The sequence below is a fragment of the Mus caroli genome, unplaced genomic scaffold (assembly GCF_978045245.1).
Source record: "Mus caroli unplaced genomic scaffold, Mus_caroli_1 scaffold_12, whole genome shotgun sequence".
NCBI classification, from domain to species: domain Eukaryota; kingdom Metazoa; phylum Chordata; class Mammalia; order Rodentia; family Muridae; genus Mus; species Mus caroli.
Window position 1 is genome coordinate 60489640 of NW_028227267.1, and position 16405 is coordinate 60506044.

General features: G+C 44.4%; 1 protein-coding gene across 2 annotated transcripts in view; it reads right to left on the reverse strand.

The window, feature by feature from the left end:
- The window catches only part of Msra (methionine sulfoxide reductase A), a 324019-nt gene that overhangs the window by 154957 nt on the left and 152657 nt on the right, over nucleotides 1-16405 (reverse strand). For both annotated transcript variants that reach the window (XM_021182154.3, XM_029468781.2), the window contains exon 3: nucleotides 8604-8723. In XM_021182154.3, the coding sequence (XP_021037813.1) occupies nucleotides 8604-8723 (120 nt within the window). The remainder of the gene's footprint in view (nucleotides 1-8603; nucleotides 8724-16405) is intronic.

The following is a 16405-nucleotide window of genomic DNA, read 5'->3' on the forward strand; positions in this document are numbered from 1 at the left end:
TTGTCTGTAGCATATGAGAATCCATTTAGGGATCAGACTTCACTGTGGGTGGAGACCTCACAGCAGCTTTCTGGAGCCTGATGCTGTAGTCACCCACTTGGAAAACCACAGGACTAGTTGCTGGTTAAAACCTCTTCCAGGCCTGAAATGCTGTGATGTGACCATGACCTGTGCCCAAGATAATGACAGCCCAGAGAGAAGGTACTTGTTAAGAAGACAAGCTTATTGTTAGGGGTGACTAGGTTTAGAACAAACAAAACTGTATCTCTCTCCTCTACCTATGCTCCAGTCATCTGGGCAATGGGGCTACTCACTGAGGAGCTGGTACACTGGGTCAGAGGTCCTAAGGGTTACAAGTGAGGGGCGAGGCTCCCTAGCCTCTGAGCTTTCTTTCTCCTTGTTTGTTTGAAAGAGAAAAGCGTTTTCATTCTATCTGTGACAAGTTCAGGGCCCAATTTTATGTCTCAAATAAGGGGCACAAAAAGCCATCAAATTGCTTGTTGCAAGGAGCGAACACCAGGATTCTTGCGTGTGGGGAGACGTGTCAATAACTTGGTAATTTTCCTTGACTGGCATTGACAACGCTACAATGAGGCTGACTATGCACTGAAAGAGTGAATGCAGTCTGAGAGGGATTGAGGGGGAGTCTTCCATTACTTGAGGAGCTGTGCCCGAGCCCCTCCCACCTCTGAAGAATGGAGCCATTAACTCATGGCAGAACTGCAGCCTCGCATCTCCACCCAAACACTACAGAAATTACCTTGAACTGAAAAGGCACACCGAGTGCTTTACACGCATGGAGAAAGGCTGGTTTAATGCCCAGCTGGAGCTCTGGAGCTCCGGGCAAATGCTAGCAGGTACTTGGAGAAGGAGTGAAGAAGATCCATAAGAGCCCAGAGGAGGTGAGAGAAAGGAGAGGTGCGGGTGTCAGGCCAGACGTATAGGCAGAGGCTGACTGAGCCTGCCAAGCCACACACTGACCTACACCTACACCTACACCAACACCTATACCATTTGGTGTCCCTATAGTCAAGGAGTACAGTGATAGACAGCAGATTTTCTAAGACACATCTGATATGAAATATTTTCCTTTTAAAATATTTTTGCATGCACTTATTTAACTCCTGCCGGGCATGCACCTCCTCTGGAGGCCACAGGGCAACTTGTGTGAGTTGGCTTTCTTTCCCCTCCATATGCACTCCTAGGACTCAGGCTGTTGGGCTTGGTGGCAAGCACCTTTATCCACTGAGCCAGCTCCCAGCCCTGAGATAATTTTATTTTCAATAAGAAATCAGGGAACTAGAGAGACGGTTCAGTGAGTAAAAGCCCTAATGGTACACTGATAAGGACCTGAGCTCCGGTTCCCAGCATGCATGTCAATGCTGAGCACAGCTGAGCACACCTATCAGGCCAGCACCTTAGAGCAGAGAGACTGGGGTTTGCTGGTCTAGCATGTTTAATGAGCTCTAGATTCAGGGAGAGCCCCTGACTCAAGGAGACGAGGCAGAAAACGATAGACCAGGACACTTGATGTCCTCCTCACGTACACACCCAGGGTCACACACCACGTACACTCTCATGAATACACCTCACAAACAGTGATAAAATAAAAATAATCTTTAAAAGTATTTAACTACAACTATGCCATAGCCTCACAGATGCTTTTTAAGAGGGGAAACTGAGGCTTGGGGTGGGGGGAGTTGCCTTGGAGACAAACAGCACTGAGAGGTTACAGAAAGACTGCCACTATTGACTGCTCTCAGACGGAGCTCCCACTGGGCACCCCTGTGGGACAGTGTAGCTGTTTCTCAGGCTGTTCTGGTGGCCATATGAGTCCCAAGGGGGGAAAGTGGCCTGCCTCCTTTCTTGTTTTTGGCTCTGGTGCCACTTGGCTGAATCGACTTCAAAAGGCTTTTGAATAGAATGATAAACACGGCATTGTTATGAACATCTGTAAGCAAAATATGAGAAGACCTCACTCAGTGAATGCATAGCCCAGGCGCCTTCACCAGCAGTGCCGGGTTTGTACATTTGGCTAATGTGCCGAAATTAACCCGAAGTGCTTACCCATTGCAGAATGCCTTTTCATATTTTCATCTGCATGGTTGTTATTACAAAGTGTAAGAATAATTCTCTACCAGGGCATTGAGGACTCTGAATAGCTCAATTAGAATCAATGGAGAGAGACAACAGAGCGCCAGCTAATCAGCAGGTTTGCATAACAATCCTATGAGAGAGCGTATGCAGAATGCATGGTGTGTGTGTGTGTGTGTGTGTGTGTGTGTGTGTGTGTGTGTGTTGTATGGGGACACATGTGCATAAAGAGAAAACCAGCGCCACCCCAACCCCTTAAAGCAAGCATAAAAAGAACGAGGTTTCCTTAACTATAGGAAAGTTCTAGAAGACAGAGACTTGGGTTGACTTCACATTGTGTGTTATTAGTATCCAGTATCGTGGTTTTGCATGTAAGCCATCATAGTAACTAATATATTCCTCTCTCTCTCTCTCTCTCTCTCTCTCTCTCTCTCTCTCTCTCTCTCTCTCTCTCTCTCTCTCTCTCTCTCTCTCCCTCTCTCCTTTTATGAAATGCCTCCTTGGAAGCCAGATACCTCACAGCTATGTCACTCCAATCTCAGTTCTAGCAGAGAGAATCCTTGCAAATGATTTTAGGAAAAGAATGGTGGCCACTGGGATTTTTAAATCGCTGGAGTGCAAGCCAGTCTTGGGGGTGGGGGGAGAAATGGTGGCTCTGCAAAGCCTGTGGGCCATGAGCAAGGCCATCCCACATTTGAGCAGAGGCCATGCGCATGGTGTAAGACTTGGGAGTGTGGCTCTAAGAGGGATCAAAAGTCAGGCCTGAGATACCTGGGATATCCAAGCTGGGGAGGAGTATGCCTGTAATCCAAGAATTCTTGAGGCTGAGACAGGAGGACTGAAGGTGCCAAGCCAGCCTGAGCTCCATGGTTGGACCACTGCAAAACAAAACTGCACAAACGCCAGAGCATTTCTTCTCCCGGTTCTCCTGGGAGAGGGACATGCTGCCCTGTGCTACAGATTCAGCACTCATCAAGTCTGAGCAAAGAAAGTTTGGGCACATGTCCCAGTAGAACTAGGACTTTTAAATCAGGTCTGTAAGTGAGAAGGTAAATCAGGAAATTCCATCACAATGAATGTGAGCTCTATGTGAAAGATGAAGGGTCTCCAGGAAATGCAAGATGATAGTCACAGCATTTGGTGGAGCTGTGGAGCCCTCCCTTTTGCCTCTCAGCTTTGAAGACCTAAGCTCCATTACCATCCGCCAGTCCCACCCAGGTTAACCCAACCAGCAGAGAATGACCTCTGCATACTAATCTCAACCTTGACTGAGAAGCATCAAGTGGTGTCTGATTCTATTTGAAATGAGAATTTGTCTGTCTGCCTAACTAACATGGCCTTATTGTATCTTCTTCCTGAAAGCGATTTCCATAGAAGGTCAAAAGACAAGAAAGTTCTACAGCAGATGGATCAGAAGAAGAAACTGGTGGAAACTTGAGAATGGCATGGTATTAGAAGCTGTGTGTCTGCCCATAGGCTCATATAGTTGAATACCTATTCCCAGTTACTCAAATTGTTTGGAAAACACTTGGAAGGCGTGGCTTCATTGAAAGAGGTGTGTCACTGGGGACAGGCTTTCAGAAGATTCCTGCTATTCCCAATGCACCTCTGTTTCCTACTTGCAACCAAGATGTGAGCTCTCTGCACTTCATACTGCCATGCCTTTGTTCTCTCATGATGGAATCTAACTTTCTGAAACCATGAGCCCAATTAAATACTTTCTAAGTTGCTTTGGTCATGGTATTTTGTCACAGCCATAGAAAAGGAGCAGAGACATTGCCCTTGTGTCTCTGTGGAGCCACCTCCTTCCTCAGCTGTTGTCTCTCCTGGGTACCCTATCAGAATTCTGTCTTGTGTTTCAGCTGCCTGCCATCAGGGAGCACTGGGGGCTTCAGAGGGGAGTCTAGATAAGTGACCCTGTGCTGTCCACATACCCCTTTCTCAGTCACCATCTCCCTAAGTGGTGTTCTCCCGACCCCCTACTTTTAGGAATTTGAGGATTCTAACATTCCTAGGCAAGGGTACCTTTTACCCAATCAACTTTTACAATCAGAACAAAACCAATCCAGATACCCCACTCCATCCCAATCACCTTTCCTTTAGTGTCTGAGTAGAACCCAACATCATCTCTTTGTAGTCAGGAATCAGTTTCCATAACAACCATGCCTTTTGTTGTGCCCAAAGTTGGCAATCCTGTTCAGATGGAATGGACAGCTCTGCACGATTCCATCACCACCCAACCCCTTGAATCCCATTTTCACCCAGTGCTGCATCCTGATGCAAGCTCTTTGCATGGACTGAATCCTACAGAAATTGGACCTTTTTCACTTTCAAATTCAAACATCTGTGGGACAAAGCAAATCCTTCTTTACTTCCCACACAGGAATCATTTAGAAAAGCAGTGAGGTATTTTAAAGTTCAGCCAATGAATAGATCTGAATGAGGAAGGATGTGTGAATGGCTGAATAGAGGCCAACCAAACTGTAACAACAGTTGGGAGACTTCCACCAAGGTCAATGGCATAAACTATAAGTGGAGAGCAACTAAGGTAGAAGGTAAGTCACACGAACTCTGTGAGCCTCAACAATGCCTTTGTAATGGGCAGAGACTGGGATGCTATGTGGGATTGCATGAGAAAAGAAACCAAAGACTTAAGAAATACCTATTATAGTGCTTAGCATGCAGTAGAAATTCACAGGACAATCATATTGTCAGTGAGGCAGAAGGAACAGAAAGGGGCCCGTGGTTACATAAACAGGTGATTACAGTATCAGAACTGCCTTTTGTCCTTTGCAGAGTGAGGGTAACAGTATGGAGAGCAGGTATTTACAAGATTTCTTTATTAATTTGTGCATGTGTGTATGCATGTGCATGCTTGTGTATATATGTGTGTGTGTGTGTGTGTCCCTGTGTGTGGGTGTAATGAATGGTTTTGTGTGTCAACTTGACACAAGATGGAGTTGCCACAGAGAAAGGAGCCTCCCTTGAGGAAATGCCTCCATGAGATCCAACTGTAAGGCACTTTCTAAATTAGTGATCAAGAGGGGAGGGCCCATTGTGGATGGTGCCACCCCTGGGCTGGTAGTCTTGGGTTCTGTAAAAGAGCAAGCTGAGCAAACCAGGGGAAGCAAGTCAATAAGTAACATCTTTCTATGGCCTCTGCATCAGCTCCTGCTTCCTGACCTGCTTGAGTTCCAGTCCTGACTTCCTTTGGTGATGAACATCAATGCAGAAGTGTAAGCTGAATAAACCCTTTCCTCCCCAACTTGCTTCTTGGTCATAATGTTTTTTGCAGGAATAGAAACCCTGACTAAGACAGTGGGTTTTGTGGACATATCATGGTGTGCATCTAGAGGTCAGGGGACAAGCCTGAGGTACTGGTTCTCACCTTTTCACCTTGTTTGAGACAGAAATCTCTGCACTGCTTCCTAAGCCCAGTACCTATACCACTAACTTCCATGGATTCTCTTGTCTCTGCCTCCCATTTCCAAGTAAGGGATGCTGGGATTTCAGATGCTTTTACGTGTGTTTTAAAGATTCAAACTCAAGTCATCTTGCCTGTGAGCAAGCATTTTCTCCCAGTGGCCCATCTCCCCAGGCTTTGTGGGTTCTCTTAGTAACCTTTTCTTCCTAAGCCATTATTCCACATCTAGAATTGCAGGAAGGCATCTATTCATTTCCATTTCAGAGGCCCAAGAGAGTAAGCCTGGGAGATCTCCAGGGCCCACTGGCATCTCTAAGGATAGTCGTATATAAGCATCTATATTTTTGAAACAGAAGCAAATATATATATGGACTGACTACTGAAGAATGTATTCCATGTCCCACATTCCTAATGCTAGAGTATTTCAATTACTTCTATGAGCAAGAAAAACAAGAACAAAGGTTCTTATAGCACCTTCATTGCTGCAGTGACACACAGAAGAAAAATTCATACTTTTACCAACAAATCAGCATGACTATTTTTAAACAAGGTTCCTCCCTACTCCCTCAGGTGCCCATGGTTCCCAGCAATCCCCCATAACCACTGCCCTCAAAGCCCTTGCTTTTTTCCCCCTCCATTTTAAAACATTTTCTTTGTTTCTAATAGGGGTTTCACTACAAGGTCCAGGCTGCTTAAACCTACGTGACCCAAGCTGGCCTTTTATTCATGTCCTGCCTCAGCTTACCACATCCTGCATTACAGGCATGCCTGGCCCTCAAGCTTTTATCTTGATAAAACTATTCACATATTTAGAACATCATTTTTTTCTGTGTAGTGCTGGGATTTGAACTGAAGACCTTGCACCCACAAGGCAAGCCACTGAGATGTATCCTCAACTTTCTTTTTTTCCTTTATTTTTAGACATGATCTTGCTGAGTTGCCTAAGCTGGCCTTGAATTCACTTTATAGGCAGACCCTGAATTTGTAATTCTCCTGCCTTAGCCTCCTTAACAGGTGGAAGTACAGGGCTGTACCACTAGGCCCAGCTATATTTTTAAATATTACTTAGACCACAGGTCTCCAAAAGCCTTCCTAAGCAAGACCTTCTAGTTTGGTGATATGCTTTCTTGGCCCTAGGGGTTGAGTTCAGAGCCTAACACATATCAGGTGGGGCTGAATTCAGAGCCTATCACATATCAAGTAAGTGATCCACCACTGAGCTACATCCTCCTGTCTCTTTTTCTTTTCTTCTTCTAAAAGACTTATTTTTATTATTCTTAGTTGCATATATGCATGTCTGTCTGTATGTGGGTATGTGCATTTGAGTGCTCACAGAGGTCCCTGGAAGGAGGACCATCACTGATTCCCACTGTGTCTTGCTTTGTGATGGTCACAAGTCTCATCAACCTTCCAGAGACACTGTGAGAAAGGACACTAACCTGCTCCCAGGTGGAAAAAGGAACAAGTTCTGGTGGAAATATAACAGGCTCTGCTGCAATAGTACCAATAATAGATGGATGGGGGCAGACATGATGGCACACACCTTTCATTTCAACACTTAGGAATGCAGAGGCAAGTGGATGTCAGTGAGTTGGAGGCCAGCCTGAACTACATGGTGAGTTCCAGGCTAGCCAAAAGAGCTACCATACAATGTTAGGCAACAGGAAACCATGGGAGCTGTTGAATGCCAGAAACCAACCTCTGCAGGAACTGGCACTGGGTTGGAACCTGCATGGGCATCTCCCTGTGTTCTCCCTCAGCAGCATTCAGCACTTCCTTCTCTGCAAAGGGCTAGACAGTAAGTGCTTCCTGCTTTGCCATCCACACAGCATGTCCTGAGTCACTCACTCTTGCTGTTCAGGTACAAACATGTTCATTGACATGACAGAAAAACAAAGCAATGACCATTGCTATCATGATGCCCAGTCTTGGTTGTCAACCTGACTACATCTGGAATCAAGTAAAACAGAAGCTGCTGGGTGGTCCTGTGAGGGACTCTCTTGGGCAAATTCTTTGAAGCAGTAAAGCCCACCTGGGCAACACCTTCTGGTGGTGGCCCAGATAACAGGAGAAGGAAGCAACGTACTCGGGATTCCAGCATAGACTGAAGATCAGCAGCTCTCCAGGAATCCTCGAAGACTCCAACACTAGATTGGGACTGTGGAGACATCAGCCTCATGCCAGACTCTCCACCTCTCCACTGTGAAACAGCCATTGTCGGGCTACCCACATTGTATAAGACAATCTAATAATTCCCCTTTAAGATATATATTCTTTCTATCAGTTCTGTTCCTTTAGAGCACCTAATACTAATACAAATGTGCTTTAGAAAACTTATTTATAGACAGGCAGAGAGTGGTAATTGACAGATCTCTGTATCACAGCCTGGCTTCTCATGATCAATCCCTAAGAATATGTCTACGGCATGAGACATCTGAGGCACGTGGAGAGCACGATAGCAATGGTCTTGGTTTCTTCACACCTCCCTGTATCCCTGTGCTGGGCTCAGGAGCACTATCTAGGCCAGACTGTGGCCAGTTTAGTCCGTGGGGCAGTACTAAATGAGTACATGGAGAACAAGGCTCATCCTCTTGCTGTTTCCAGGTCTTAAGACATACCTGCATTTGCATTAGCTCACACCCATCTAAGACTTCTCTATTTCTCAGTCAGTGCAGACCAGCAGCCAGCACTGACTACCACAGGAGGTCATCTAAGAACAGCTGCTCCTTGAACTTCCCACCAGGTGACCACGGTCCCATGAGTGACACCAGGAAAGCCTCAAAAAGATCTGCCAAGCTGAGCCCAGTCCAGTTTGCTAAGCTAAATGCACAATTATTCCAATCAACCAAGTGTTATGTGGTTTTATTTTTCCGCAGCAAAAGAATAAAATGCATTCCATGGGAAGTCCATCAACCTCTACAGATACAACATGAGAAGCACAGAGGTCTAGTTACAGGAATGGTTAAAAAAAAAGACAGAGAGAGCACATATTCTTAAATATATGTATTTTGCATTTCAAAGATCTTGTCACCACCAGTAGAGATGAGCCCCCTTGTTCGTCCAGTGACTGAACCCCTGTCCCTACCTGAGCAGACCTCTTTGTAGGTGGGATTGCGTGTGTAGCCTCCTGCAAAGCCCACTTGGGTTGAGTACACTCCTTTCAAGACCCAGAACTTGCGCTCAGCTCCCCAGAAGCAGCCCATTCCTGCAGAGAACAAAACACAGATAAATCATGTATCCAAATTAAGTTGGTCACTGTGTGTCACCGTGTGTCGCCACAGCTGTTAGCTGAATGAAGAAGCTGCTCCTGTTATCTGATGATCAAAACGGCCCAAGACTCTGTCTTATACAGCAAGGTTTTAATGCTGAAGAATGATTTAGTGCCAGCAAGACTGCTCAGCAGGTAAAACTTGCTATGGGAACCTGATGGCTGGAGTTCCAAGCCCAGAGCCACACAAGCTGGATGCAGGCCCTCACATCTATAATCCCAGCACTCTGTGCCAAAATGGTGGTAGGGTGAGGACCTAAGAATCACCCTGAACCATGTGCAGAAATAACAAGAGGCTTCAACAGGTAGAGAAGGAACTTCAGTCCTAGGAAGCTGTCCTTCTATGTCCACATGCAAGCATACACACGTGTGAACAATAATAAACAGACATTTTAAATTTTCTTAAAATAATTTAAAAATTATTTGCATAGAACATCTGTTTATTCTCACACTATAAAAATATGGAAAGCCTCAGAGTAGCAAAAATACACTTTTGCCAACAACATAGTAAAAGGATAACTATTTTAAGGATATTTATGCATTTACTTCATAAGTTAATAGAAACATACGCGATCATCAGGTTCTGGATCACTGTAACAGGTATGAAAGGTTTTGTCGATGGAAATGGGGAAGCACACAAGACCAACAAAGACTGAGGCAGTTATTGCAAATTAACAATTTCACAGATGTGTTCCGTTTTAATAAAAGTAAGTAACAATAAATTTGCAAGTGATAAAGCAAGGCTCACCGAAAGTAAACTTTTCTGAGTTCTGTTACTGGGCATGAGTGAGGGGCTTGAGGTTGAGGTCAGGCAGCCAAAAAAATCACAGTCAACAAAGCCACAGTCACCTCATTTACACCAGTTACTCCATCCCTTTGTTATCTGAGAAAACTCAGGCCTGCCCCTCCAAACCATGCATGTCCACATCATGAAGGCTGCACGAACACAGGCAGTTCCTCGACGGCTCAGTACACCTGCTGTTCTCTGTCCTACTTCCACCCATACGTAAGCAGGACTGCTCCCTCGCTAGAGTTTTATATGCCTTTATTAAGCCATGTAGGATTTTATTGATTACTTTTCTGTTGGTGTGATAAAATATCATGGCCAAAGGCAACTTAAGGAAGAGTCCATTTTGGCTTACAGTTTCAAAGAGTGATGTGTCCGTAATGGTGGGGAAGACGTGGCAGCAGGGACAGGAAGCTGAGATATTATATTTCAACCATTACAAGATGCCAAAAATAACTGTAAGTAGGGTGAGGCTATAAACCCTTAAAGCCCTCCCCTAGAAATGGACGTCCTCCAGCAAAGCTGTACCTCAAAAAAGTTCCATAACTTCCACAAACAGCACCATGCACTGATGACCAAATGCTTGAATAACGAGGCCTATGGGGAACGTTTCTCATCCAAATCACCACACTGAGTTCAAGGTAAAGTAAGAGCAGATAAGCTAACACATGCCTCCAGCTCACAGTCTACACTAGCACATGCCTCCAGCTCACACAGTCTATACTAGCACATGCCTCTGGCTCACACAGTCTACACTAGCACATGCCTCTGGCTCACACAGTCTACACTAGCACATGCCTCTGGCTCACACAGTCTACACTAGCACATGCCTCTGGCTCACACAGTCTACACTAGCACATGCCTCTGGCTCACACAGTCTACACTAGCACATGCCTCTGGCTCACACAGTCTACACTAGCACATGCCTCTGGCTCACACAGTCTACACTAGCACATGCCTCTGGCTTATACAGTCTATACTAGCACATGCCTCTGGCTCACACAGTCTACACTAGCACATGCCTCTGGCTCACACAGTCTACACTAGCACATGCCTCTGGCTTATACAGTCTACACTAGCACATGCCTCTGGCTTATACAGTCTACACTAGCACATGCCTCTGGCTTATACAGTCTACACTAGCACATGCCTCTGGCTCACACAGTCTACACTAGCACATGCCTCTGGCTTATACAGTCTATACTAGCACATGCCTCTGGCTTATACAGTCTACACTAGCACATGCCTCTGGCTCACAGTCTACACTAGCACATGCTTCTGGCTCACACAGTCTACACTAGCACATGCCTCTGGCTTATACAGTCTATACTAGCACATGCCTCTGGCTTATACAGTCTACACTAGCACATGCCTCTGGCTCACATGGCTTTACACTAGATAGACTTGTGATGGGAATCTAAGAACACATATTTATCACATTCTTGACGTTTGTTAATATTGTACTCCTAAAGCACTCAGAGCAACATGGTGACTAAAAAAAGATGGAGGACGGAAAGTTCTACCATATTCAGAAATGTTCTACTTGCTAAAATGGGAGAAGAAATCTAACAAAAATAGGTTAATAGCTTTCAACAATGATAGATCAAAATAATGAAATCCGATGCAGTAAAAATTACCATTCTGTTGATAGTACAGCATGTATATGATTATATCATAATTATCTACAGCTAAATTAAAAGGAAGAAACACAATTATATGCATGCTTTTATTATAACCATAAAGAAATAATCATACCAAAACAGACTGGAGAGAATTATACTCAGGTTGTAACCACGGTTCTATCAGAGTGAAATGTGTGAAAAGGACTGTTGTATTTTTCAGACTTTTCTGTCCTTGGGTGTGGTGACTCATGCCTGTAATCCCAGCACAGGGAAAGCTGGGATGGCAAGATTTCCTCAAGTTCAAGGCCAGCATGGGCTACAGTGCAAGACCCTATGCTCAAAAAAAAAAAATGTTTTATCTGTTGTAGATTACTATTCATTTAATAATGAAAAACAAACTTTGTTTTTAAAGTAGAACAGGTAAAGACAGCATAAGAGTATATGTTTTTTGAGCTGCCCACTGTAATACCATCTTTCCTGTTGCCAAGTGAATTGTTTGCTGGTAGTAAATATAAAAACTGTACTGAGCACCTCTAAAACTGAGTGCCCCATGTCTGTGACAGAGGGGTCGCTGGCACGCTGGTCTTCTTGCAGAGTCTGGGCTGAGCAGAGACCAAAGGGCACGGCTGGAGAAGAAGCAAAAAGGAGCTGAGCAGCGCCCAGAGATGCAGAGAGCCCTGTGAGCTGAAAACACTGCCTATGGAGGGTCCCATGTCTGTAGCTCCAGGAGCAAAGCAGTGCTGCCCTGCACCATGACTGGAGGTGATGGCGTGAGGCTGCTGTGGACACCCACAGACAGCATCCATCCTCTATAGCCCCATGCTGTCCAGGCCACCCATCTGTATAGTACAGCAGTCCCCCTTTATCTGTGGCTTTACTCTCTTGCCAACAGTCATTTATCTAAAAATATTTAGTTGAAATTTCCAGAAATAATCAGTTCCCAGCTTTTAAATTGTGCCCCACCTCATGTAGTGTGATTGCACATTACCCTATTCTTCCCAGTAAGTACATGAGCCATCTCTTGTCTGGTGTGTCCACATGTCTATTCTCTCCACCCAACAGTGACATTGCCACCACAGATATTAGGTCCACTGTGACAGTATTTCAGTGCAAGCATTGCCACTTGCCTGCCTTAGTGAAGGCCTCAAAGTGCAAGAGGGGTACGCACAGGCATTCCAATACACTGACTAGAAGCCATGGAATGTATGCATAGAGTGTCCTGTTGCTTCAGGAAAGCCCTGAAGGGTCTTGAAGCACTCCCCCATAAAGGGAGTTGACTGTTCTATAAGCTCTTAAAATTTATCATGTATTTGGAAGTAGACCTGTGGCAGTTTGAATAAAATGACCCCATGGTCTCAGGCATTTGAATACTAGGTCACCAGGTGGTAGGTGATGCTTAGGAGATGTGGGGTTGTTGGAGGATGTATATCACTAGAGGTGAGATTTTTGAGTTTAAAGACTCACATGATTCCCAGTTTTCTGTCTTGTGCTTGAGGTTCAAGCAGTAAGCTCTGAGCTGCTGCCGTCAGCATCTAATCCTGTCCCCTGCCTCTCTGCTCCACTATCGTGGATTCTAGCTCTCAGGAACCTGGACCATAAGTCCCAATAAACTCTCCCTTTTATAAGTTCCCTTGGTCATAAAGTTTTATCATAACAATAGAAAAATGACTAATATAGAAGCTGATACAGGAGTGGGTCATTGTGGCCATGCTGCTTCTAGAGAAGTACAGAAAACGTTGGGATTGGGGATTAGAAAAGTGGTTGAGAATGGTAAGCAGAGCTTAATGGGCCATCCTGTTAGAACCTAGAAGACAGTAGTTCTGAGAGTCATGCAGACTGAGAATCACGCAAGTCCAGCTCAAGGAATTTCAAAGGGGAGCAATATTAGCAGCTGGGCCAGAGATCATTCTTATGATATAGTGGCAAAGAATACGGCTGTCTGCTTTTATCCTGAGAATTTGCCTGAGTAGTGTACTCATTTCCTTGGTGGAGGAGGTCTCCATGCCCTGCTGTTGGCTCTCACATGGTTGTTAGTAATCACTCCTATGCAGATCTACCATGAAAAGAGCAGATCAGACAATAAGAAGCAGTTTAATTAAGAAAAAAGCACCAGGAATCTTAATGTTGCAGCCAAGGCTTGCAGACAAGGGGGTTAAGAGGGGCCTGATCTGTGTTGGAATAAAGGGAGGGGTGTCCTCAAGGCAAGATGTCATCCAGCTCTGCTTTCAACTCTTACAAAGGAAGGGCCTAAAGGGATTTTAAAAATCAATGACAAAGGAAAAAGATTGCAAATGTGATTTAAGGGGGCCAGGCTCCATCTCAAGCAGGCAGTCAAACTTGGCAGTGTTGTCTATATGCTTCCGGCTTTAGAGACATGAGGAATACACAGCACGTTGCAGAATCTTCCTCCATGGTTAAGGAGAGCTGCTGAGGCCAGGCATATGGCAGGGGAATCCCTACAAGGAGGCCCTGAAAGGTTCCTACGTGAAGCTGTGAGAGTGGAGCCTGGATTGCCTTAAAGACCCAGGAAGTTAGAGATGCCAGAGTCATGGGGATGTCTGCCAAAGAGAGCTGCAGACAGGGAGTGCAAAGCTGGAAGGGTGGAGTCATCTAAGCCTTTCTGACACTGGATATGGAGCTACAGGAATTTGCCCTACAAAGGTTCCATATTGCTTCGGTCAAGTATTTTCTCACTGTGCCCCCATTCTTCTTTTTTGGAATAGTGATGTATATTTTATGCCACTCTATGTTAGAAGCATGCAGTTTGCCTTTTTATTTTATAGGGGTTTACAATTAAGAGATGGATGGACTTGAGTGTCAGAAGATACTTTGAACTTAGACTTTTAAACAATGTTAATATTGTAAAGCACTGGGGACTTTTGAAGTTGGACTAAATGCATCCGAATTATGATGGCATTGAGAATACGGGAGTCAGGGAGTAAATGTGGTAGTTTGAATATTTGCTCCCCAGCTTCATCCCCACTGTTTGGGGAGGTTTAGAAGGGATGATGGTGATGCACTCTCACCTCTGTGGAACCATACGCTCAAATAAACCTTTTCTTCTATAGGTTGCCTTGTTCATGGTGTTTTATCACAGCAATAGAAAAGTAACTAGTAACTATAACAAAAGCAAAACATCAACTGCAAGTCAAAAGGTAGTCGATTTCCAAATATTTACTAGGGAATAAGCAAGGACTCCTGGTGGGGAGGATAGCCAGGCTCCAGCTAGGCAATGTCTCCTGAGGAGGTGCCTGTGCCAGAAGTAAGAGGGGAGTGAAAATAATGCTTGAGCATTACTGAGTATATAATAAAAATACTTCTTGGTTTTGAGTGTGTGTGTGGTTGTGCATGAGCATTTAAACAGGAAAGCTAAGTTACTCTTCATTTTAGTTCCTAAAACTATCTGGAAGTCAATTTTTGCATAAGGTGGAGATTCAATTTAACTTTTTTTTTTATTACAAAGGGCACATATCCCAAATCAGTAGTTACTTACTAAATAATAATACACACACACACACACCAATAGGTAAGGTTTTCTCCTTCAGGGATCTCTGTTACATTCCATTCATCTGTCTGTCCTCACATCCAGACTATACTCTGTCCATTTACGTATTCAATTACTATTTATACAATGTATAGTATAGTATAGATGCCAGGAAATGGTCTAAGCACTTGGAGTACAAAACTAAGAAACAGTCAGGACCTTGCCCTTTTCTGGGGTATAGATTTCAGTGGATAAATACAAACAAACACAGAAATCAATAAACAGATGATGCAGAGTACAAAAAAAAAAAAGAATTTAAAAAAGTACAAATAGAACCATATGAGAGAGAACAGGAATGGAGAGGGCGATTTAACACTACTCAAAGTGGGTCCTAAAGAGATGCTGGCTTCAAACAGATGCCACAACAGTGGGGTGATCATTTAGATACCTGATTGAAGTCTCAGCAATGAGACTGTCACATGGAAAGAAACTGTGTGGCTTGAGTGATGGGAAGGATAGTAGAGGTACCCATGGATGTGAGGCCAATCAGGTCAAGCCTTGACAGATAATGCAAGGACTTGGAATTTTATCTGAAAGAGATGGGCAGATGCTGGTGAGGGCTGAGCATGGGAAGGCATGAGGATTCTCCGGCTGTTCTCTATGTAGAACAGACAGGACCAGACAGATTCAGGGAATGTGTAGGAAAATAGTTGTCAGGTGGGAGATTCTGATAGTAGAGGACCAGTCATTGGCAGAAACAGTCAGGAGCCATGATTAGACTCTGGAATATATATATGTATTATGTATATATACATAAATATATGTAGATTGTGTAGCTTGTATGTGTACATGATGTACATATGTGTGCCCATGTGTATGAGGCCACGTGTTGATGTCAAGTCCTCCTCAGTTGCTCCTCACCTTGGTTCTCTAAGACAGGGTCTCTTACTGAGCCTGGAGTTCCTAGGTTGGGCTAAGCTGGCTGGCTAAGGAGTTCCAGAGATCCACCAACCTCTGCTCCTGCCCAGCACTAGGGTTAGAGGTGTGATCCACCACACCCAACTTTTATGTGGATTCTGATGATCTGAACTCAGGCCTCCTGACTGCAAGACAAGCACTTTACTGACAGAGCATCTCCCCAGGCCCTGGAACATATTTTAAAGACAGAGTTTAAAAGATGCCCTGGCAGTAGGGAAGCCAGTGAGAGAAAGAGCGAGCTAGAGCTAAGTCTCAAATCACTGGTTTGCATGGAGAGCCCTGAAGGGAGTCCAAATGTCCTGGGAAAGATCGAGAGTTCTAACTACCTCCGCTACTGAGCCCTGATGCCTGCCAGTGAAGCCTCTTACCTTACTCCTCAAAGTTTCCTTTGCTATTCTGACCCTTTATTATTCCCAATTCGGTTCAATATCAGCTTGTCAAGTTCCATAAAAATACCCTCTTAAGATTTCAACTAGAATGACATTGAATTTATAGATTAATTTAAAAGTATTTGGCATGTTAATAATACCTCATCTTTCTATCAATGAGTCTAATATCACTTTCCATTTCTGCACATTTTCTTGGATAGTCTTTGACACCGTGATACTGTTTCTGCACAAGCCGACATGTTTTTATCTGACATTGTCCTATGTGCCCTGGCTTGTGTTATTCTTAAATACCATGTTCTCCTATTAAATGTCCTCACTGCTTTCTACTAAAATAAAGAAATCTCACTGACTTCAGTAGA